The sequence below is a fragment of the Zootoca vivipara genome, chromosome 12 (genome assembly GCF_965207765.1).
Source record: "Zootoca vivipara chromosome 12, rZooViv2.hap1.1, whole genome shotgun sequence".
Taxonomy (NCBI): domain Eukaryota; kingdom Metazoa; phylum Chordata; class Lepidosauria; order Squamata; family Lacertidae; genus Zootoca; species Zootoca vivipara.
The window spans coordinates 42930316-42953626 of record NC_142595.1 but is presented as its reverse complement, the minus strand read 5'-3'; the positions used below and the strand labels follow the sequence as shown (position 1 = coordinate 42953626).

At 41.1% G+C, this 23311-nt stretch overlaps 2 protein-coding genes across 2 annotated transcripts; both read right to left on the bottom strand.

Moving 5' to 3' along the window:
* Positions 1 to 658: 658 nt before the first annotated feature.
* LOC118079198 (vomeronasal type-2 receptor 26-like) lies at positions 659 to 10803 on the bottom strand. Its single transcript, XM_035103221.3, has 6 exons — positions 10589 to 10803; positions 8494 to 8671; positions 5949 to 6794; positions 3207 to 3434; positions 2338 to 2464; positions 659 to 1560 (listed from the first exon to the last, which is right to left on the bottom strand). The coding sequence occupies exons 1-6, from the start codon at positions 10801 to 10803 to the stop codon at positions 659 to 661; spliced, it is 2496 nt and encodes an 831-aa protein (XP_034959112.3).
* A 2761-nt stretch (positions 10804 to 13564) lies between these two features.
* LOC118079197 (vomeronasal type-2 receptor 26-like) lies at positions 13565 to 21892 on the bottom strand. The gene is made up of 6 exons (XM_088654767.1): positions 21648 to 21892; positions 20758 to 21049; positions 17103 to 17918; positions 15820 to 16047; positions 15508 to 15634; positions 13565 to 14463 (listed from the first exon to the last, which is right to left on the bottom strand). Exons 1-6 carry the CDS (start codon positions 21890 to 21892, stop codon positions 13565 to 13567), a joined length of 2607 nt encoding a protein of 868 aa, XP_088510893.1.
* Between the last annotated feature and the right edge of the window lie 1419 nt (positions 21893 to 23311).

The following is a 23311-nucleotide window of genomic DNA, read 5'->3' as shown; positions in this document are numbered from 1 at the left end:
CTAATGTGTTGGTGACCTCACCTGTGACTTCATGCATCAAATCAGTGACATCAGTGGTGCTGGCAGGCCCCCACTCAGATGAATAAGCAGAACAGCCTTCAAATACAGTCAGTATTTGAAATGGGTAAAGCAGTACTGTATAGATTAACATCTAAAGGGATGGGTGTGTTTAAGTTCAATACATAAAGTGCTTAACATTAACTATGTGCACCATGTTTGCTCTCATGTACAGTGTACAGAGGGGTCCTGTCAGTGTCATAAAATCTTCAACCGTTAAACTTAACAGCCATTGAGACTCCCTGTTCTGCTTCACCTCATTGAGACTTCGGTTTGGCTTATTCTGCATTCACCACTATGATGCTTCAGAATATGTGAACAATCTCCCTTCCAGTGGCAAATTTAGGAATGACAACAACAACAACAACCCTATTTGCACAGCTGGGGGGGAGGATGGGCAGAGTTTTGCAATCTTGAAATGCCAGATTAAGAGGAGGTGTGGCTAGATCATGCCAATTCTCTACCAAGAAATGTAACTAATATAACCATTACCAAATGCCCCATTATTCATAGGGGTTAGGGGACCGCTCCCCAACAATATGGGGAACAACATAGTCACAGATAACTTTATCTTTTTGAGGATCACAGACCTTTATGTTCCTTAATGCTTTCTTCTAATGAGCTGTGCCTTGTTGTTCAGATCAGGCCTCACGACTATGATGTAGCATTTGGGGGAAAAGATGCAACCCAGTAAACCAGCACTAGAGGCCAAGATGGAAAAGATCTCCACAGCCACCATGTATTTTCCTTTCGTGCTCAAGTAAGTTGGAACAAAGGACAACCAAACACTGCAGAAGACCAACATACTAAAGGTGATGAACTTGGCTTCATTAAAACTGTCGGGTAACTTCTTGGCTAGGAAAGCCACTGTAAAGCTGACGAAGGCAAGTAAACCCATAAAACCAAGAACATAGTAAAACATGGTGGCTGAGCCTTCATTACATTCCAGTATAATTTCTTTAGCCATTGAGTGCATGTCTGAATCTGGAAATGGAGGAGAAGTTGCCAGCCACACAGTGCAGATAGTGGCTTGAATCGTGAAGCAGCACAGAACAATGGCAATGGCCAATCCTTTCCCCACCCATTTCCTCATACTGGATCCTGGCTTTGCGGCCATGAAAGCCAACACCACAGTGATGGTTTTGGCCAAAATACAAGAAACAGCCATGGAGAAGATTATGCCAAAAGCAGGTTGTCGAAGGAGACACGTCAACTTCTCTGGCTGGCCAATGAATAGGAATACACAAAGGAAGGAGAATAGGAGAGAGATGAGCAGGGTGTAAGTGAGGTCTATGTTGTTGGCTTTGACTATAGGAGTGTCTTTGTGCTTTATGAAAATTCCAAGCACCGAGACTGTGATGGAAGAAAAGATAAGAGCAAAAATGGAGGTGCTCATCCCTAACGGTTCTTCGAAAGACAAGAAGCTTATATCTTTTGGAAGGCATAGATCCCGGTCATTATTTGGGTATTGTCCACCATGGCACAGTATGCAGTCATCCATATCTGAAAAAACATTTCTCTACAGCCTTGTATATTGTACAATTCTTAAACAAGCATAATCAAGGATTCTTATTTGAAAGCCCTGAATTATTGTTCCCTGGTTAACATCTGGAATATGTTATTGAGTCATTCACATTCAGTTGTATTTCAAAGAAGCCATATTGATGGCCCAGGAGAAAACTGACGTTTTAGACCACAGTGACTATAGGAAACAGAATCCCATAACTGAAGAAATATGTTTTCCGCTCACTATCACTAACTGGGCATTCTAACATGGGCCATTTGGTTGGAATGTGTAGTTCCTGTTCCCCATCTTGTTGATTAGGTATGGGTGTGTAGGTAGCTCTGCATCTAGCCTGACAAAGAACAGGAAATTACAAGGGCAATATGAGTTGAGGGGTGTCCGGTTTGCCATCTGTTCAACCCCCTGGGAACCCTGCTAATCTAAATTTGCTATAATTTGAAAGAGGGTGTGTGCAGAGAAGCTGAATGGGATTCAGATGTGGGCGTTCTGAGGAAGCTCCATTAACCTTGTTGCCTGTCACTGTGAAACTCTGGGGATTATATCTGAGTTTGTTTGGACCCTGGGTGAAAGGCAGGGTTAATGGGAGGTGGCCTGGATGAGAGCTAGGAGACTAAGAGGTGACTGAAAGAAGTTGCAGTACAAAATCTCTTGAGGACACCAGCTCTGAGAAAGTTACGGTATAGCATGATGTGCAATACGCACATGTAGGATCACTGTCAATAAAGTTCAAAAGCTTTATACACAACTAATCTTACCCTTCTTGTTTGAGATCTTCCCTTCCGGGCATGGAATACAATCATAGCAGCAAAATTGTTTCCCTTCCTTCTTTTTTCTTCTGTAACCTGAATGACACTTGTCATTACACAAAGAAAGCGGCCATGTCTGTCCATAAAAGAGGAGAGAATAATTTATAATCCAATACTTCTATGGGGTTTGAATTGCAATATTTAAACCACTTCCCAAGAAATCATTGAAATCATCTTTGGATTCTGAAAATAGAAGCACCGTACTGGCCCAAATATAAGCCACACCTGCAAATAAGCCACACCTTTAAAATTTGGTGGCTTGGGAGCCCTGGACAGGATTGGTGCTGTTGCCCCACGCTCCAGGGCTGCTTTTTGGGGGGAGCCGCACCACTTTGCCAGCAGCTGTGTATCTGAAGAAGTGTGCATGCACACGAAAGCTCATACCAATGACAAACTTAGTTGGTCTCTAAGGTGCTACTGGAAGGAATTTTTAAATTTTGTTTGGACTTTTAAATGATAGTGGTTAGTGGGGTTAATGGCTTGTTTTGCTTGTGCTTTGTTTTATTATGCCTTTTGACTTTTCGTTTTGTATTTTTCATGTTGTGAACCTCCCAATGATCTTTGCATGAAGTTTACAAAGATAATTGATTGATTGATTGATTGATTGATTGATTAAAAATAGGTGGGTGCTGTGGATTGGGAACCTATCATTGTCCAGATGTTTCTGGACTTCAACTACCAACACCCCAGGAATTTGGAGGTTTATAAGTTTCTCATTCCTGTAATGGTATAATACTTGAAAGCATCTAGCAGGCAATTGGCAATTGGGCTCTATTACTGGAAGCATATTTTGAAGTTGAGATATGCACAGTCGTTACCTGATTAAAGCTCCTGGGCCACACAATGTCATCATCTTGAAGAATGAGGACTTTGGCAGGGGGAGCCTTCGGGTCTATTCTACCCACTTTCACTCTAAGGAAAGACTCATTTATGAAAGTGATCCAATTTATAACATCAAATCCCGCTACTAATTCCCCTTTTTGGTTGAAGGACACAGTTTCCTCTGCGCTGTTGTTAAACGAGACACCTTTCAGAAAGTGGTGGAGCTAAAAAAGAAGAAAAGAAAAGAAAAAGAGTATTACACAATACTCAACTTCATGATGTTCTATGATTAAAAAAACTAAATACATAAAATATATTTCACTATACGATTGTGCTCTTGCACCACATATTTTAGTCCTGTCTGCTCCTTAGATGGCATGTCAAATAAGTACCTATGATCACCTGATAGCCTACCAATTGGTAGTGGATAAACTTCAGTTCTGTTCAAATCTACCTAACCTGGAATTGACTCATCAGCTGGAACAGAACCTGCTTCCTGGCAGGTGAAGACACTGTTGCAGGATGTAGGCAGGGAGAGAAGACAGCAGAGAGGTCATTAGGGTACAAACTGTTCCTGCTGATGTGTTTGAACCACACCAATCTCCCCACCCTCCCACATGGTAAGCAGCAGTGAGCTATTTGCTGGGAAGCTAGAGTAGTAGCTCCACCCCACCCAACAGGCCACTTATGTCCCTGGCACTGGTGATATAACAATATTTTGAAAATGTCATTCTGGAAATACTTAAGGAAAGTTTCCATAAGTTCTAATTTAGATAGTACCTAACACTTTTAAAAATGAATCTATATGCGTATACTGCCAGAAAGCTTCCAACACATATCTTTGTGTAGAACAGGCATCCCCAAACTTTGGCTCTCCAGATGTTTTGGACTACAATTCCCATTTTCCCTGACCACTGGTCCTGTTAGCTAGGGATCATGGGAGTTGTAGGCCAAAACATCTGGAGGGCCGCAGTTTGGGGATGCCTGGTGTAGAATATATGGAAGAGTTGGAGCTAGCACCAGCTCCTTTTCAGCTACTATTGTTACTGAAAATAAATTACTAACTATATTCCAATGGTATAATACAGAGGTAGCCAAGGTGCTTTCCAGATGTTGATGACTACTACTCCCATTATTCATGAATACTGTCATACTGACAGGGGCCAACGGAAGTTGAAGTTCAAGGGCACTACATTCGCTACCCTTAGCAGAGCAGAATGTGGGAAATAGCTTTTCCAACTAGGCTTACTTCTTAAAGAAAATAAATAGAGTAGGCAGAATACCAAACAGGTTTCTTGAAAGGAGAAGCCCTTTTTTTGCCATAACAAGATAATGCTCAGGCTTACACTTTTAGGTTTGCTTATGCAATATATTAGGTTTTTTAAAGGGTGCATAATTCAACTCAGCAACTTTTCTCAACCAACATTTTTTGGACTAGCAAACATTTCTAATTTTGAGTGCCAGTCACAAAATGGCTGCCATGGGAGCAGGGAACAAAATTAGAGAGAATACATTTATTTCTGATTTATTTAAAAGTTATATGTAGGCTACTGCTAGTACCGTAGTAATAGTTACATACTCAGTTCCAATATATTCATACAACAATGGCATAACCTACACACCTGCACACCCTTTAGCACACTAGATTGAAGAACAATTTGATCTTTGAAGTGGTGGGGTTCCATTTTTTTTAATTAAAGGGCTACCATAGCATGAAAAAAATGGCTTTGAAGGATAAAACATGGCACAGCTATCCTAAAAAAGTTGGCTTCTATACTTAAACACACAGAGAGAGTTCTAAAAAAAAAAAATCAAACAATAAATCCAGAGTCTTAGTAAAGATGCACAGAATTCTTTCTCTCATCCAAAAGAGGCAATATAGAAATGAATGGAGGATCGGGAGCAGAGCACATAAGAACACAGGAAGCTGCCTGTGTCAGACAATTGCTCCACCTAGTTCAGCATTTTTTACACTGACTGGCAATGGCTTTCCAAAGTTTCAGATTTGGGTTTCTCCCAACCGTACCTGGAGACGCTGGGCATTGGACCATAAATCTTCGCCAGCAGATGCTCTACCACTGAGATCGTTCTTAGTGAGTTGTAAGAACAGTGTGGTTCCCTTCAAGCAATACATATCCATTAATCAATCATATGGTGTTATATCTCTTACCAATATATAATGGGTGGGATTCAACTAATGAGTCCCCACATCAGAAGCTGACACAAGGACTTTTGCCAGCATAAGAGGGCTTTCCTCCTCCATGTCCCCAAATTAGCCCTAGAGGGTAGGAGAACCCTCAGAGCAGTGCAAGGGGAAAGGAGATGGATGGTCGTCCCATTTGGCAAGACAGAACAATCAACATAGTGCAATGTTGCAATCTTCCCAGAATCGTGAGTTTTATAACATTAGCATATACTGATTAGGGATGAAAACCAAAACAACCAAGATCATCACTGTCTTCTTAATTGTGGAGAGGAATGCCGATAAACTGATGAGAAAGGGATCTCATGACAAAAGTACATTTGAGTAGACAACATTACAAGACAAAGGCAACCAATGTTGTGCCCCGCCAGATGGTGTTGGACTCTAACAAATCACCCCTGATTATTGGACATGTTGGCTGGGGCTGATGGAAGCTAGATTTCACCCACACCTTCAGAGCACTACTTTGGCTTTGACTGTCCATGAACCCACAAACACTACAAGCTCTTTTGCATTCATCTGCCCATTATGTTACCTGCCACAGCTGTTGATTCAGAAGTTTTTGCTTTCCTTGTCTTCTATGTTTAAATTTGGATAACTGCATGGCATGGAAAGCGTGAGCCAGAGCATAGGCAGCATTGTAGATACCGTAGCTGTGGACAGTCATGCCCATTTCAAAAACAGATGCAGGAAGAGTTTCCAGCTGCTCCTCCCCACTGCAATTCTTCTCAATCGGCTTATCCGTCCTTGAGTCAGGGAACCAACAGCTAAATGTCTGCTCCCAGAAGACTTGGATAAATCCATCTTGCTTTCTTGAGGTAGGGCTCTGGTTTTGAATAAATTTCTGGAAGCCCAACACCTCGTTTGAGTGAACTGCAAAGGACATAGCACCATGGAGGAAGTCTATTTTCCACAGTCTTTGAATGCTGACTGATGTGAAATCCACCGGGGCTGTCATGATCCAGACTTTGGTCTTTGTTGGCAGATCATCATATTCTGAAAACTGGAGCAACATCCTCAAAGTCATCATGCCCTGGATTTCACCATGTAAGACCAATACATTGGCTGTTGCTCCCATGATGACCTTATGTATTACAACTGTTTCCTCTACCAATTGAGAAAAATCACAGTAAAAAGGCAGTGCTGGGAATCTTTCTATAAAGTCAAAGCATATACCACTCTGTGAAAACACGGGAAGCACATTTTGTACAAACTTATTTCCATTGTCATCATCCTGAAAAAGCACTCCAACCCATGTCCATTGAAAATGCTGCAGTAACTGGAGAATGCCCCGATATTGATAGGACCCGTCTGGAAACATCCAGTGAAAGAAAGCTCCTTGAATATGGTCATTTATTGCAGGAGCAGAACCGTATGTGAACTATAGAAAATAACAGAGGGTGGGAAAGATGACAGGCCTATTTCCAAACTAAAGTTTCTCTGTGGCTGCATATTAACCCATAAAATTGCCAAACAGTAATGCAATGTTCGTCCCCACACGTCAACAAAGCTCCAATCCACATTTCAATGAACACAGCAGAGAAAAAAAATATAAGATACAACCACACAAATTGTGCCTTTAAAAATGGGATTATAACAAAATCCATGAACAATCATAGTTAAGAAGTGCATACTATTTTGAATCAGCACTCATATTGCCTTTAGTAATTGTCCCCTTGTTTTGATGGCCACAGCAAGGAACGTGGCTGTATTTTCTTTGGGTTAATAACAACTTGTGTAACGAGGAGAATTCAAATGTTTCTTCATCTCTCTTATTGTGATGAGATCCCAAAACTACAGTTTTGGCAAATATGTTTTTTACTCCATGGAATAGTCATCCCCAAATTAGTGCTCACCAGGTGTTGATTGACTATTTTATTTATCTTAAAACATTTCTGTGCTGCCTTTCATAAAATCTCCGTGTGGCTCTTACAAGTTTACAGTGGGAGATTCTGAGAATACTTGCATTCAAGGTCTGCATGATGAGATGGGACAGACCCAAGGGGATTGAATCCTATATCATCATGGAACTTCTTCAGCCAGCTTTCCACAGACACAAAGTCAAAATAATTTCCTAACACCACCGAGGGCTCATCCATACTGTCGTTAATTGTGGATAGCAAACTTCCTGTACCTCCAATAAACCTCTGCTGTCCATATAACTTTCTCCTTGCAACACATTCCCCTCCTTTAGTCCATATTTTCTCACACAAGGGATACTCCAAAAGGAGAGGGCATGAGAAAATATAAATGTAGGGAAGGGAAACTGTGGGAAGGCAGTGATTTGGAGGAGAACGTGATATGGACAACAGAGAATTAATGAAGGTACAGCAAACTTACTATCCACGTTAAATGACAGTACAGGTAAAACCAGAGCTGCTTGCTTGGAATTTAATAATGATGATGATGATAATAATAATAATAATAATAATAATAATAATAATAATAATAATTTATTGTTTATTGTTTATACCCCACCCATCTGGCCGGGTCCCCCCCCCCGCCACTCTGGGTGGCTTCCAACACACATTAAAATATCACAGATTAAAAACTTCCCTAAACAGGGCTGCCTTTAGGTATTTTCTAAATGTCAGGAAGTTGTTTATCTCTCTGACCTCTGATGGGAAGGTGTTCCACAGGGTGGGTGCCACTACCGAGAAGGCCCTCTGCCTGGTTCCCTGTAGCTTTGCTTCTTGCAGTGAGGGAACCGCCAGAAGGCCCTTGGCGCTGGATCTCAGTGTTCGGGCTGAACGATGGGGGTGGAGGTGCTCCTTCAGGTATACAGGGCCGAGGCCGTTTAGGGCTTTAAAGGTCAGCACCTTTACAACTCAGTGCCCAATAATTTAACACAGTATTGTCTACACTGATGGCAGCAGCTCTCCAGGGTTCCAGGCATAAGTCCTTTTCCGTCCCTACCTGGATATGGCTGAAACCTTCTGCCTGAAAACAGATACTAAGCTAGCATCCTTCCCCTAAGATTCAGTTGGCTCCTAATGGGATTGAACCTGTGACATCACACTCTAACCAGCAAAGCTAACCAGCTCAGTTTTACAGAGCCATAACTAAAAGCCACATCTTACCTGGGGGATCTTGTAGTTGCTCAGGATGGTTGCCATGTGGAAACCTATCTCAGCCTCAGGTCCACCAATGACTGCTATCGTATTGTCCTGACCATCACATTTATAGTTTGGGACTGACCTGTCTCGTGTGGAGAGCAGCTCCAGTGAGGCAAGGTAGGTCCAGCTTGCACTGAATTGGCTATTGAAGATGTTCAAGCCTAATGTGACATTTGGTAAAATCAAGGGGTTTTCATTGATCTCGTTTATAGCAAATAACAAGGCCAAGATGTGCTGGTAGTTCTGCGTCAAGATCCTAGGATTAAGAGTTGCATGCTGCATCACTATTAGAATATGCTACTTGCTGCATTTCAATTCAATATATAAATAAACTAAATTATCCAAGGCTAAGTGTAAGTGTGTGTGTGTGTGTGTGTGTGTGTGTGTGTGTGTGTGTTCGGTATGTTTTGGCATGGTAGTCAGAACTCAGTATATATCATTCAGTAGAGGAAACCTCATACCTGCACTGAGCGATAAAACTGCCATGGAATGGAATTATGGACTGCAGGGTTTCAAGGGAATCAATGGGGTAAATTGATCTATGATTGCAGGATGCTAGCTAAATCTTATACTTATACTGCTGCTGCTGCTACTACTACTACTACTACTGGTCGCACCAGTACTCCTGCTACTAGCAGCAATTGTAATAATAACAGTGATATAGCTTCAGGGTGGATGGAATAGGTAACAGCCAACATTAGTCTTTTTTTAAATTTAGGTTTATTTATATACAAACATACAAACAAAAAATCGAAAAGAAAAAACATACAAAAATCATAGAAAAACTATAAATTATAAATCATATATAATTGTAAATCATATATGAATCATCTTTAAATCATAACATAATCTTGTATGAAATCATATAACAAACATCAAAAAAATTAACATAACAGAAATATGCAACTGATAAAGAACAAAACATGCATAAGGGAAAAAATATATAAATAGATAATAAAATACAAATAATAAAAGACTACCTCCACCTCACACACACCCTACACTTCGTGTGACTTCCAGTCTTCCCTCTACTCTGGTTTATATATATCTCTATCATTATGCATACTTTTCCTATTTTCCATCTTTAACCTTGGGCCTTTTATATTTCTGCCAGGAGGTTGGCTTTTTTCACCTGTTTCCTTAAATATTGTTTAAACATTTTCCAATCTTTTTCTAGTTTTTCTTCTTTCAAACCTTTCACCCTTCCCGCTTTTATTGTTAAATTTTGATAGGTTATCAATTTTATAATCCACTCCTCCTTATTTGGTATTTTGTCACTTTTCCAGTTCTTTGCGATGAGCAGTCTGCTGGCTACTGTCGCATGCATTACCAAGGATTTGTCTTTTGCTTTTATATCATCATTTAATAATCCTAATAGAAATAATTCTGGCTCCTTTTTGAAAGAATATCTTAATATCCTTTTTCAATTCATTGTATATATCTTCCCTTTTTATTATTATTATTATTTTGCACTGCCACCAAACATGCAAGTAAGTCCCAATTTCTTCCTGGCACCTCCAACAAATATCACTCGTTCCTTTATACATTTTGGCCAATTTTGCCAGTGTTAGGTACCACCTATATTGCATTTTTAGAAAACTTTCTCGTAATTCATAATTCATAATGTAATTTAGATCCCAATTCCACAAATTTTCCCATCTCTCATACATGATTATTTTCCCTAAATCTTGTGCCCACCTGATCATTGTTTCTTTGGTCAATTCATCTTTTGTTTCCCATTCAAGAAGCAACATATATATATATATATATATATATATATATATATATATATATATATATATATATATATAATTTGTCTTTCCCTTCTAATAAATTTTTAAGTCATAATCAGGGTAGACTTCACTCTATTGGTTTCAGATGCTCTGTTCTATGACTTAGTTGGCTATAATGCACTGTTTTTCTGGCAAGAGGGGACAATAAACTATAGCACTGCATTTAAGGTGACTTTGCACCACATTGAAAGTAAAGCCAGCATTCACTTGCTAGATAATAGTATCTGGAAGGATGACAGGGTGAAAGAGTCAAAATAATTGCTTACACAGGCTGATCAAGCAGTTCCTCAGAGGGATGCTTAGTGAATTCTATTGGATTGGAGAAAATGTAGATCTGAGAAAGGATGCTGGCAATGAGAAACTCTCCTGGCAGATAATACTTGTGAAGTATAGGAAGGCTGCTGATGGTACAGTTAGCAAGATGAATATTGCATGATACCTGAGGCATCAGCACTAACACAACCACCACAAGCCCCACCATCTTGCATGAAAGTCTTGCCTCCAGGCATCAGTTCATTACTTATAGTTTGCTAGTTGCTAGTGGAATTTTCTAAGGAGACGATGAGGCACAATCCTAGTTGATTGAATAATTACAGGGAGGATAATCACCTCTTGGCTATAGCATGCTCTATGAGACATTGCAGACAACACTGAACTCTCATATCTCAACAAGATGCTGATTCTCATCCCTGAGGTGGCAGGGTGTGGTTGGGTTTGGAAGGTTCCTTCTTGGCAAACAGCCCTCTGGCAGGGCCTACCGTTGGGCACCCTCCTACATTGTTACAACCCATCTCATGGGACACCATTTTAACCTACAAGGCCTCAGAGAAACACTGCGTAAGAAGATTGCAGGAAATGAAAAGGACAGCTAGACCCACCCACTTGTCCAGACATTGCCAAAGAAAACATGTTTTTCATAGTTCATTAAAATTCTCCTCTGATCTCCACCTAGAGGAACAGAAACAGTATGCAGAGAGACCAAAATAGAAAACAGTGTGCAAAAGCTACATATTTCTGGGGGTGGCGTAAAACATTTATTTATTAATTTATGGAATTTCTTAGCTGCCCTTGACATTACGTTCACAGGGCAGGTCCTGTATATAATCCCATAACATAAAAATCTAATAAAACTAACAACGTACATTTTAAAAAAAAAAACACCGAGCAGTGGTCCCACATTCCAGATTGTCACCCAGCTTTTCAAATCGAGAATGCTTCTCCATTCAGTCATCATTTTTAACTGTCTTGGGATATCTGGCATAGCTCAGATGGTACAGCATCTCAGGGTTGTGGGTTCAAGCTCCAGATTGGGAAAAGATTCCATTTAAGGGGGGTTGGAACAGATGATCCTAGTTATCCCTTCCAACTCTACAATTCTATGATTCTATGTCATACTGAAAGTTTTTCATGCTGTACAGCCATTTCAAGAACTGTACAGTATTAAACTCTGTTACAGTAGTAGCAGTAGTAATAGTACTGTAGTAGTAGAACAACAGCAACAGCAACAGCAACAGCAGCAGCAGCAACAACAACAACAACAACAACTATCATCATCATCATCCTGGAAGAGTCACTATTGGCCCCAAAATAGGAAAGCTCTGAAAATCAGTACGTGGTGGGAAGGAGTCAATAGAATAGTAGAGATACAAGTTTAGTTAACCAAAACCAAAATACATATTTGGCCAGACCCTGGAGCACAATAAATAGTATATGTTTAAATTTGCATATCTATAGCATACTCTCTTTTGATGACCTAGGTAAAAACCATATTAGCTCTTACATGCTGCAATGTTTAATAATAACAAATAAAGAAATACTGAGTTAACTAGGATATCTAGGATATATTTTCCCCTACTTATTAATTTATGACGGCAGCTTTCACCCAATTGCTAATTATTATTATTATTATTATTATTATTATTATTATTATTATTATTATTATTCCCCCCTCATCTGGCTGGGTTTTCCCAGCCACTCTGGGCGGCTTCCAACAGAATATTAAAAACACAATAAAATATGAAACATTAAAAACTCCCCTAAATAGGGTTGCCTTCAGGTATCTTCTAAAAGTCAGGTAGTTGTTTATTTCCTTGACATCTGATGGGAGGGCGTTCCACAGGGCTGGTGCCACTACCAAGAAGGCCCTCTGCCTGGTTCCCTATAACTTGGCTTCTCGCAGCGAGGGAACCGCCAGAAGGCCCTCAGCACTGGACTTCAGTGTCAGGGTGGAGACGCTCCTTCAGCTGAGGCCATTTAGGGCTTTAAAGGCCAGCACCAACACTTTGAATTGTGTTCAGAAACATACTGGGAGCCAATGTAGGTCTTAGGACTGGTGTTATATGGCTGGACCTAATCCCCAGATTTCCTAGGCACTTTATCCAAAACTGCAGGCAGAATCCCCATCCCCTGTGCTTTTTTCTGGGGCTACTCGAGGGTGCACAATGCCCAACCCCAACACAGATACCCCACCCTGGGACCCAAATGCATGCTTTTGCAAGCCAACCCCCATTAGAAATAAAGAAATTCACACTGACACAGAATTTTAGTTTAAATTAATGGGCAAAATTTGGCCACAACTTTATTGATTACAACAAATGTGAGCGGTTTTGGCTTAGGCATTGGCAAAAGACTACTCCATATCGGACTCCTGCCCCCTTTGCAGGAAGTCAGTAAGGGTAAACCACCTAAAGAGGGAGCTGCTTCGGGGGAACCCGCCTGCATCTCCCCCAGTGTTCCCAGAGGACTGGCATGTCCCTAGCCCTTCAAGCAGACTTTGGACAGGATCCAGGTCCCAGATTCCTTTAATGGAATACCCTTGAACAATGGAGGGGCAGGCGATGGCTGACCTCTCCTCCCCCACTCAACAATAAGCCAATGCCTAAGTGACAAACCTTACAAAGTTGTGACGATTGCTAAGAGGTAGGCAAAAACCCAAAGGCTAATATCAATCTACCAGTTGGGAAAAAATTCCTACCTGGTCCCCGTCCCAAGACGGCTGACCAACCGAAGTCCAAAGCAAGGCCGAAGGAAACCCAAATTAAAGGGGGTGGGATGGGCAGGAGTTTATAACCCCCTACGATCACCCCAAATGAAATGATTGGCCAATAGGACTTGGGTGATCATGGCGCCACCCTGGCAAGAGGGTATTGCTCCGCCCACGGCAGGGTAAGGGGAACTGGGTTGAGGGCCTGCCCGCAACCAGGACCATCTTTTAAGATGATCCCCCATTTGTTTAGCACATGCTACTTTCTTCTTACTAACATATCCTTGTTGTTCAGCTCAGGCCTCAGGATAATGATATAGCATTTGGGGGAAAAGATGCAGCCCAGTAAGCCAGCACTGGAGGTCAAGATGGAGAAGATCTCAACTGCCACCATGTATTTCCCCTTTGTGCTCAAGTAGGTTGGAATGAAGGACAGCCAAACACTGCAGAAGACCAACATGCTGAAGGTGATGAACTTGGCTTCATTGAAACTGTCTGGCAATTTCCTGGCTAAGAAGGCTATAGTGAAGCTGGCAAAGGCAAGTACACCCATGAAACCCAGGTCTGAGTAAAACATGGTGACAGAGCCTTCATTGCATTCCACTATAATTTCTTCGGGCATGGAGTTCATGTCAGATTCTGGGAATGGAGGAGAGGTTGCAAGCCATACACTGCACATTGTAGCTTGATTAAGAGTGCAGGAAAGAACAATGGAAAAAGCTAGTCTATTGCCCACCCACTTCCTCATCCTGGACCCAGGCTTGGTGGCCATGAAAGCCAGAAACACTATGATGGTTTTGGCCAAAACAGAAGAGACAGCAACTGAGAAGATGACACCAAACATGGTTTGTCGAAGGAGACACATCACCATCTGAGGTTTCCCAATGAAAAAGAGAGGGCAAAGGAAACAGAGCAGGAGGGAGATGAGGAGAGTGTAGGTGAGGTCCTGGTTGTTGGCTTTGACTATGGGAGTGTCCTTATGCTGAATGAAGACCCAAAGCACCAAAGCTGTAATGGAAGAAAAGGAAAGTGCCAGAATGGCCAAACTGGTCCCCAAGGGTTCTTCATAAGACAAGAAGCTTATCCTTTTGGGAATACAGGAATCCTTGTTGATGTTAGGATATTGTCCTTCTGGACATTGAAAGCAATCCCCCATGTCTGAAAATGATAGAAATCTTTATTGTACATAGAATCCCAAATTGTAGCTTACTATACTAATCAAATCTGCAAGAAACGTGTGCCATCTCAATAGGGCTCTACAAGAATGTCTGTTCCAAAAGCAACCAATGGTGTAGATCTCCTGTAATCAAAGGAAATTCAACCAAGCACTGAAGCTGCCTCTCTTAGCGGAGAGCAAATGCACTGTAGACGTGTTAGACTAGAGGTGTTTAGAACTGTGCCTATCCTAATAGAAATGTCCTTGAAGCTCACTGAGTTATCTTACACCAACAACTACGGTATGTTTCAGACTAACCTTCTAGCGGTTCCCTCACTGCGAGAAGCAAAGTTACAAGGAACCAGGCAGAGGGCCTTCTTAGTAGTGGCGCCCGCCCTGTGGAATGCCATCCCATCAGATGTCAAAGAAATAAACAACTTTCTGACGTTTAGAAGACATCTGAAGGCAGCCCTGTTTAGGGAAGTTTTTAATGACTGATGTTTTAATGTATTTTCAATCTCTTGTTGGAAGCCGCCCAGAGTTGCTGGGAAAACCCAGCCAGATAGATGGGGTATAAATAATAAATTTATTATTATTATTATTATTATTATTATTATTATTATTATTATTATTATTCAATCCAACCATTTCTCATTAATATGTTTCTGGTGTTTATACTGTTATTAATGTGTTGTATGTTGCACACTGATTTGTTATATTTTCTTTGAAAGTGTAGTTATAAATATGCAAATAAAATGAACACACAGAATCTATGCATAGTTGTTCATTAGTTTGAAACCAGGTCTCAGATAATTTCATACAGGAATTTGAAGAGATAAATTTCCACTTAGTTTGTTTAGAGAATGATATTTTTCATTATTTCCATCAAGCCGTTGAACTGACCACTATTTGTTAAGCATGAACACTAGGTGTATCCTACTATAACCTTATGTTAGCACACACTACCCCTTTAGGCATCTGAACAACCTTTTTGATAGAAGGCAGGTGACTATAAACTGATAAGCTTTGGACAAGGCTTCTCTTACCCTTTTCATTGGAGATCTTTCCTTCCGGACACGGGAGGCAATCGTAGCAGCAAAAGTGTTCGCCTTCTTTCTTGGTCTTACGATAGCCCAAATGGCAATGGTCATTACATGTGGAAAGGGGCACTGCCTGTTCATAGATGAAAGAGAGAAATGTTTAAGGATTCAGAAAGTATGTATCTGCCTTTCTATTTTGAAAATGCAACAACAACAACAACAACAACAACAACAACAACAACAACAACAACAACAACAACAGCCTATTGAATATTTGAATAATGGTTCAATGCACTCCAAAACACACAGAGACCCTACCTGGTTGAAACTCTTAGACCACACAATAGAATGTTCACAAATGTTGAACACTTTATCAGGAGCAGCCTGTGGGTCTATCCTTCCAATTTTGACTTTAAGAAAGGACTGGTTGGGGAATACAATCCAATTTATAATATCAAATCCAGCTTCTATTTCCCCATTTTGGTCAAAATAAACTTCTTCATTCACATTGTTGTTAAATGAAACACTCCTGAGATACTGGTGGACCTTAAAAAAAAATATTATTAAAAAAACCATGCATAATTATGTAGCGAGTGGTGTGAGTATACTTTGACTAGTAACAGTGCTGTCGTATTATTATTATTATTATTATTATTATTATTATTATTATTATATTTTTGTAATCAACCTCCTTGAGAATCTTGGACAACAGAAAAAGTAGTAATACATTTTTAAAATCACACAGATGTGAAAATAATTAGAGATATTTTCCCCCCTTCCTCTCTAATATCATTAAAACACTGGGCCAACTAATGAAGTTGAATGTTGTTCTATCCAGGACAGAGAAGCAGAAGTATTTCTTCCGCAAATACAAAGGAATTCATAATAATACATTTTGGGAATTGACACAACTGAAAAAGCTTGAAAAGGGGACAAGACTCATAGCTGCCAAGTTGTCCCTTTTTTTAAGGGATTTTCCATTATGCTGAATAGGCTTCCTCGCAAGAAAAGGGAAAACTTGGCAGCTATGACAAGACTACTTTGGGGTCTAGAGTCACAGCCCCTCAGAATTTCATGGGCAGCAATAGGAGTGAACTACTGATCTACTTGTGGATTTTTAGTAGACATCTGATTGGCTACTGTGGGATCTGGGATGCTGATTTCCATAGGCCTTTGTTCTGATGCAGCAGGGATCTTTTTATGCACAAGAAGGCAGGGAATACTTAGGAACAAATTTAGGATTAAGCCCACTCCACACACTGCAAATCCCAACCTTATCCCAATCTTTTGATAATTTTCCAAAACAAGATAGCTAATTGTAGGTGTTTGAAATAACATACAACTTCGCCATTAGTTATAACGTTAGTTATAACATTCCGGAATGATGAGCTAATCAAATTCACAAAGATACTAGCTGGAGAAAAGCTAAACTTGTAAAATGAATGATAAACCAAAGGCAACTGTTTTCTAACATAACATGCAAGTTTGACAGAGAGAAACAGTAATACAAGACAATAGTCAAAGTTAGTTCTCTTGTTTTCACCTGGAAAGGTTACCTGCCATGGATGGTGATTCAGAAGCTTCCAGTTACCTCCACCCACCATTGGTCTGTGTTTAACGTGGGATGAATGCATGTCATCCAAAGCATGGGCCAAAGCATAGACAGCATTGTAGATGCTATAGCTGTTGCCACTCACGTTTGGGTCAAAAAGAGGCTCAGAAAGAGTCTCCTGCTTCTCGTTCCCAGTGCATAATTCCATATCTTGATCACCTATATCAGAGTCGGGGAGAATGCATTTGAATGCATATTGCCAGATATCCCTGATAAAGCCATTTTCTGTGTCTATAACCGGATTTCTCATCTGAAGGAATTTCTGAAATCCTAACAATTCTTGGGAATGAACTGCAAAGGATAAAGAGCCGTCAATGAAGTTTGCTTTCCATCTACTTTGATGACCAACTGATGAGAAGTCCATCTGGGCTACCATAATCCAGACTTGACCACTTAACTTCACTGGTATATTCATTTCAAACATGTACAGCAGTGTTGTCATCATGATGATATTCTTAACATCGCCATGCAAGACTAACACATTGGCAGTGCTTTCTATTATGACTTTCTTAGCCTCATTCATCTTATTCTTCATTTCTGTAATGCCATTGGAAAAAGATAGGTTAGGGAATCTTACTATGAAGTCAAAGCAGATCCCATTCGCGGTAAAGAGGGGAAGTATGCTGTTTACAAATCTTTCTCCAGTCTCATCATCCTGAGAGCAAATCACTCCAATCCACGTCCAGCTAAAAAACAGCAGCAATTGGAGGATTCCCCTATATTGATGGTCTTCATTTGGAAACATATGATGGAAGAAAACAGCTTCAGTTACATCATTTATTTCTGCAGTTGAACCGTAGGTAAGCTAAATAAAAGAAAAATGTGTTGGGGGACGGAGAGTACGTGCATTTATTTCCACATTAAATTAAACATATATGTTTTCTTGGTAACAGGTGGAAGCAGACAAAATTGGCTGCATTTGTACCAGAAGAACCATTACAATTATACCAGTTCACATGCATTGAGTAAAAAGTCACACGTATGATTTTGTTGTTGTTGTTTAGTCGTTTAGTCGTGTCCGACTCTTTGTGACCCCATGGACCAGAGCACGCTAGGCACTCCTGTCTTCCACTGCCTCCTGCAGTTTGGTCAGATTCATATTGGTGGCTTCGAGAACACTGTCCAACTATCTCGTCCTCTGTCGTCCCCTTCTCCTTGTGCCCTCCATCTTTCCCAACATCAGGGTCTTTTCCAGGGAGTCTTCTCTTCTCATGAGGTGGCCAAAGTATTGGAGCCTCAGCTTCACAATCTGTCCTTCCAGTGAGCACTCAGGGCTGATTTCCTTCAGAATGGATAGGTTTGATCTTCTTGCAGTCCATGGGACTCTCAAGAGTCTCCTCCAGCATCGTAATTCAAAAGCATCAATTCTTCAGCGATCAGCCTTCTTTATGGTCCAGCTCTCACTTCCATACAATACTACTGGGAAAACCATAGCTTTAACTATACAGACCTTTGTCGGCAAGGTGATGTCTCTGCTTTTTAAGATGCTGTCTAGGTTTGTCACTGCTTTTCTCCCAAGAAAATCTTAATTTCGTGACTGCTGTCACCATCTGCAGTGATCATAGAACCCAAGAAAGTAAAATATCTCACTGCCTCCATTTCTTCCCCTTCTATTTGCCAGGAGGTGATGGGACCAGTGGCCATGATCTTAGTTTTTTTGATGTTGAGCTTCAGACCATATTTTGCGCTCTCCTCTTTCACCCTCATTAAAAGGTTCTTTAATTCCTCCTCACTTTCTGCCATCAAGGTTGTGTCATCAGCATATCTGAGGTTGTTGATATTTCTTCCGGCAATCTAAATTCTGGCTTGGGATTCATCCAGTCCAGCCTTTCACATGATGAGTTCTGCATATAAGTTAATAAGCAGGGAGACAATATACAACCTTGCCGTACTCCTTTCCCAATTTTGAACCAATCAGTTGTTCCATATCCAGTTCTAACTGTAGCTTCTTGTCCCACATAGAGATTTCTCAGGAGACAGATGAGGTGATCAGGCACTCCCATTTCTTCAAGAACTTGCCATAGTTTGCTATGATCGACACAGTCAAAGGCTTTTGCATAGTCAATGAAGCAGAAGTAGATGTTTTTCTGGAACTCTCTAGCTTTCTCCATAATCCAGCGCATGTTTGCAATTTGGTCTCTGGTTACTCTGCCCCTTCAAAATCCAGCTTGCTCTTCTGGGAGTTCTCGGTCCACATACTGCCTAAGCCTGCCTTGTAGAATTTTAAGCATAACCTTGCTAGCATGTGAAATGAGTGCAATTGTGCTGTAGTTGGAGCATTCTTTGGCACTGCCCTTCTTTGGGATTGGGATGTAGACTGATCTTCTCCAATCCTTTAGCCACTGCTGATTTAATGAAATAGATTCCACAACAAATGTTCTACTATGGAGAACACAAAGATGGACCATTGCAGGAGATGTAACCACCAGGAGTGGCTCCTCCAAATAAGTCAGTGAATGGGGAAGTTCATATGATGGTAAGATGACCCAAGGTTGTAGAAAGAACTGTTTTGCCATTGTTAAACAGTAGCGTATGTATACAGGATATATTTTATATAAATTCATATGAATCAATAAACCTTTCCCCCATTTCATGATTAATTGCAGCATGCAAGTTATGCCTTTCTGCAGAGCTTTCCAAACTGTGTGTCCCAAATCACATCCTCCCTCAAAGAGGTGAGACCTGGCAACCAAACCCTTGTGTTGTGAGTGGGTACGATTGGATAGCCACAACACCCGATTGGTAGGTCCCTTGTTGCTGGGTTTAATCTTACCAATGGGACGCTAGCCAGATGGATCAAGGGGCCTATATATGCCAATGCACGGGTCCCTGAGCTTTTTCTCTTGGTTAGTGCATCGGAACACCCGCCCACCTCTCCTTATATTTAGGGCTTGCGCGCTTGACCTTGCTATGCCGCCGTGTCTTTGGGACAGGGTCACGGCAGGAATTTTCCCTACTTGGCTGATTGGCTTGTGCCATTTGGGTTTTGCCTGCTGTGCAGCAAATCATCACAACTTGCAAGGTTGCGGATAGGCTCTGGTTCAGGTGATAGGGATGGGGGAACACTCTCGCCATCCCTATGTGAAGGGGTATTCCGTTAAAGAAATCCAGGGACTCAATGGTTTGGTCAACCCTGTGAGGGGTTGTGCCCCTGCCTGTGTCCAGGGGGACATCTGGGTGGTGGACATAGCATGTCCCTGGCTTTCCGCCATTCCAAGTGTTCATCCTAGGCTGACCTATGGTAGAGCCCTGGGACAGCGCTACCTGCAACGGTGCAGGGAGCTAGTTGAACCAGAGCCTATGCAACCACTCACTTGCTGTAATCAATAAAGTTGTGGCCTAAATTCTGCCAAAAACCAAACCAAAAATTTGAGTCTTGTGTGGATTTATTTAAGGGGGAGGTTTAAAGGTCTAAACACGCAACAGGTTAGTGAGTTGGCTGCACTGTGTAGGTGTGTTGCAGGATATGTGTCCATATCTCTTACAAGGGATTGGGTTTGCTAGTAAAACTGAATTACTGTGCTGCAAAATGATAACATTTCCAATGTGGAAAGTTTGGAAAGCTCTGCCTTTCTGTTTTGATAATGCAATTTTATATCCACAAACCGCAAAAAGGAGATGTATGATTCATGAGCACATCTCACCTGGGGAATCTTGTAAATGCACAGGTTTGCTGCCATGTCAACACCAACATCAGAGCTAGGGCCCCCAATGACTGCTACGGGATTGTACTGGGTGTCACACTTGAAGTTAGGGATGCATTTTCCACGTGCAGAAACAAGTTGCATTGAGGCATGGTAAGTCCAGCTTGCACTGAAATAACTATTATAGATGTGGAATCCCAGGGTTATATTAGACAAGAGCTGCAGATTGTCATTAATCTCCTTTACAGCAAATACCAAGGCTACAATGTTCTGGTAGCTCTGAGGCAACATCCTGCAAAGAAAGTCATAGTGTGCATCATAGCTCATCTATTTCAAAAAAACGGTATACAAAAGTATGTTTCGTGTGTATTTAATTTAAATAATGCACTGCATAAATTATACTACCACATTTGAGAGAAGTGTGAAGGATGGGGCAGGCATCCCCAAACTCAGCCCTCCAGATGTTTTTGGACTACAATTCCCATCGCCCCTGACCACTGGTCCTGTTAACTAGGGATGATGGGAGTTGTAGTCCCAAAACATCTGGAAGGCCGAGTTTGGGGGTGCCTGGGGTGAGGAATGAATTCAATACATTTCTTATCTATAGACCTGATCTTCCATTTCCAAAACCGAAACAGATAATTTGAAAATTGAATATTCCAGAATTTTACAGCATACTCCTCCAGGCAAATGATGTGCATAAAAATGCACATACCAGAATAAACTGTGCATACAAGTGCATTAAAATTGGGGGAGCATCCTCTGAATCCAACATACTAATGTTTAATTGAGAACATATGCAAACTAATAAACCAAAGATAAAGATTATTCCTAAAGATATATATCTGGTTCTTCAAAAATGGAAGAAAGAAAGAAAATGCAGTTCTTACAAATAATCATTCATGAGTTCATCAAAAGGATGTTGTTCAAAGGTTATTTCATAAGAAAACATGTAGAACTGAGAAATGATGCCTGTAAGGATGAAGTCTCCTGACTGATAATACTTGTGACGAACAGAGAGAGGGTAATTGATGTTGCATTTATTAACAGTATTGCTTGACATCTGAGGAAGTGACACTGATAACCGCACAAAGAACAGTATCTTCACCCATGGAAAAGTCTTAATGAATGCCATTTTCTCTATTTCTATACCAACACTCACATATCCTTGAGCAGCACAGTCTGATTTGAACGGAGATCCATTGGACTTATTGCAGTGAAGGGTTATTCAGTGAAAACTAGCAGGGATAGTCGGTCTTACCAAATGCCGATTCTCACTAGCCCCAGTTCTTCATGGAAAAGTCCATATTAACACCTGTGTTATGTCCTGATAGTTGTTTTCCTGTGGTTATCAGAGGTCCTCTGAGATTTGAAGATGAAGTAGAAATAATTGTGATGAGTTTGATAATTACAGAGCAGATAATGATTGGAGATTTGAAGGTTCTCTGAGACATTGCAGAGGAAAACACCCAGGTGGAGGTTGCCTCAGGTTCTGTTCATTGGGGCATACTGAACCTTGTGTGGCTAATTCTCACCACCACCCCTGATTGCACCAGAACCAGAACATTGTTTGCAATGTGTTTTGGGAAAGTTAAGGTTTTGGAGGCAAGAATCCCTTTCAGCAGGAGGCTCAGCAAATCGTCTCCCTCTCACCACCGCATGCTTCTCAGGTAGCACACGCCCAACATTCCATGTGATTGTGCCAGGCCTACTGTTTGCATATGTAGAATACAGCTATCAAAATGTTGAATGCAATCATCTCATTCCTATAACTTCCATTAGTGTCTATGCAGACATAGGATGAATTCACACATGGGGCGAAATAATGAAAACAGATCACCGTAATCGTTGAAGGTAGATTGGTCTCTCTTTCGGCTCGCAGCGGACACGATGCTGGTGTGCTGATGCACTGACCAAGAGAGAAAGCTCAGGGTCACATGCATTGGCATATATAGGTCCCTTGATCCATTTGGCTAGTGTCCCATTGGTCAGATTAAACCTGGCAACAAGGGACCTACCCATCGGGTGTTGTGGCTATCCAATCATACCCACCCACAACACAAGGGTTTGGTTGCCAGGTCTCACCACAACACGTCCCCTCTTTGAGGGAGGACATGATTAAACAATGAAGAGTTTGGATTTGATATCCCGCTTTATCACTACCCGAAGGAGTCCCAAAGCGGCTAACATTCTCGTTTCCCTTCCTCCCCCACAACAAACACTCTGTGAGGTGAGTGGGGCTGAGAGATTTCAAAGAAGTGTGACTAGCCCAAGGTCACCCAGCAGTTGCATGTGGAGGAGTGGAGACGTGAACCCGGTTCCCCAGATTACGAGTCTACTGCTCTTAACCACTACACCACACTGGTGTAACAGTAACATAGGACTCAGTCCAATAAATTTCAGCATGATCAGGCCCATGTGTATTATTTATTTAATATTATTTTTCTTTATTAAGTTCTATACTGCCCTTCATCCAAAGATCACAGGGTGGTTTACAAACTAAAAACACAAAAATACATGCCATCATAACAAACGGAAACAATTACTCCCCACA

Bases quoted from the DNA above. Each gene is read 5' to 3' on its own strand.
- LOC118079197 (XM_088654767.1), bottom strand. From the start codon at position 21,892: ATGGCATTCATTAAGACTTTTCCATGGGTGAAGATACTGTTCTTTGTG. The intron at 21,050-21,647 runs GTAAGAACTGCA...CTTTCTTTGCAG, and splicing joins GAACTCATGAATGATTATTT to GATGTTGCCTCAGAGCTACC. The intron at 16,048-17,102 runs GTGGGTGGAGGT...TTTTTTTTTAAG, and splicing joins ACGTTAAACACAGACCAATG to GTCCACCAGTATCTCAGGAG.
- LOC118079198 (XM_035103221.3), bottom strand. From the start codon at position 10,803: ATGGTGGGGCTTGTGGTGGTTGTGTTAGTGCTGATGCCTCAGGTATCA. The intron at 8,672-10,588 runs GTAAGCAATTAT...CATCTTCAATAG, and splicing joins GAACTGCTTGATCAGCCTGT to CCAATTCAGTGCAAGCTGGA. The intron at 3,435-5,948 runs GTAACATAATGG...CTTCTTTTTTAG, and splicing joins TGAATCAACAGCTGTGGCAG to CTCCACCACTTTCTGAAAGG.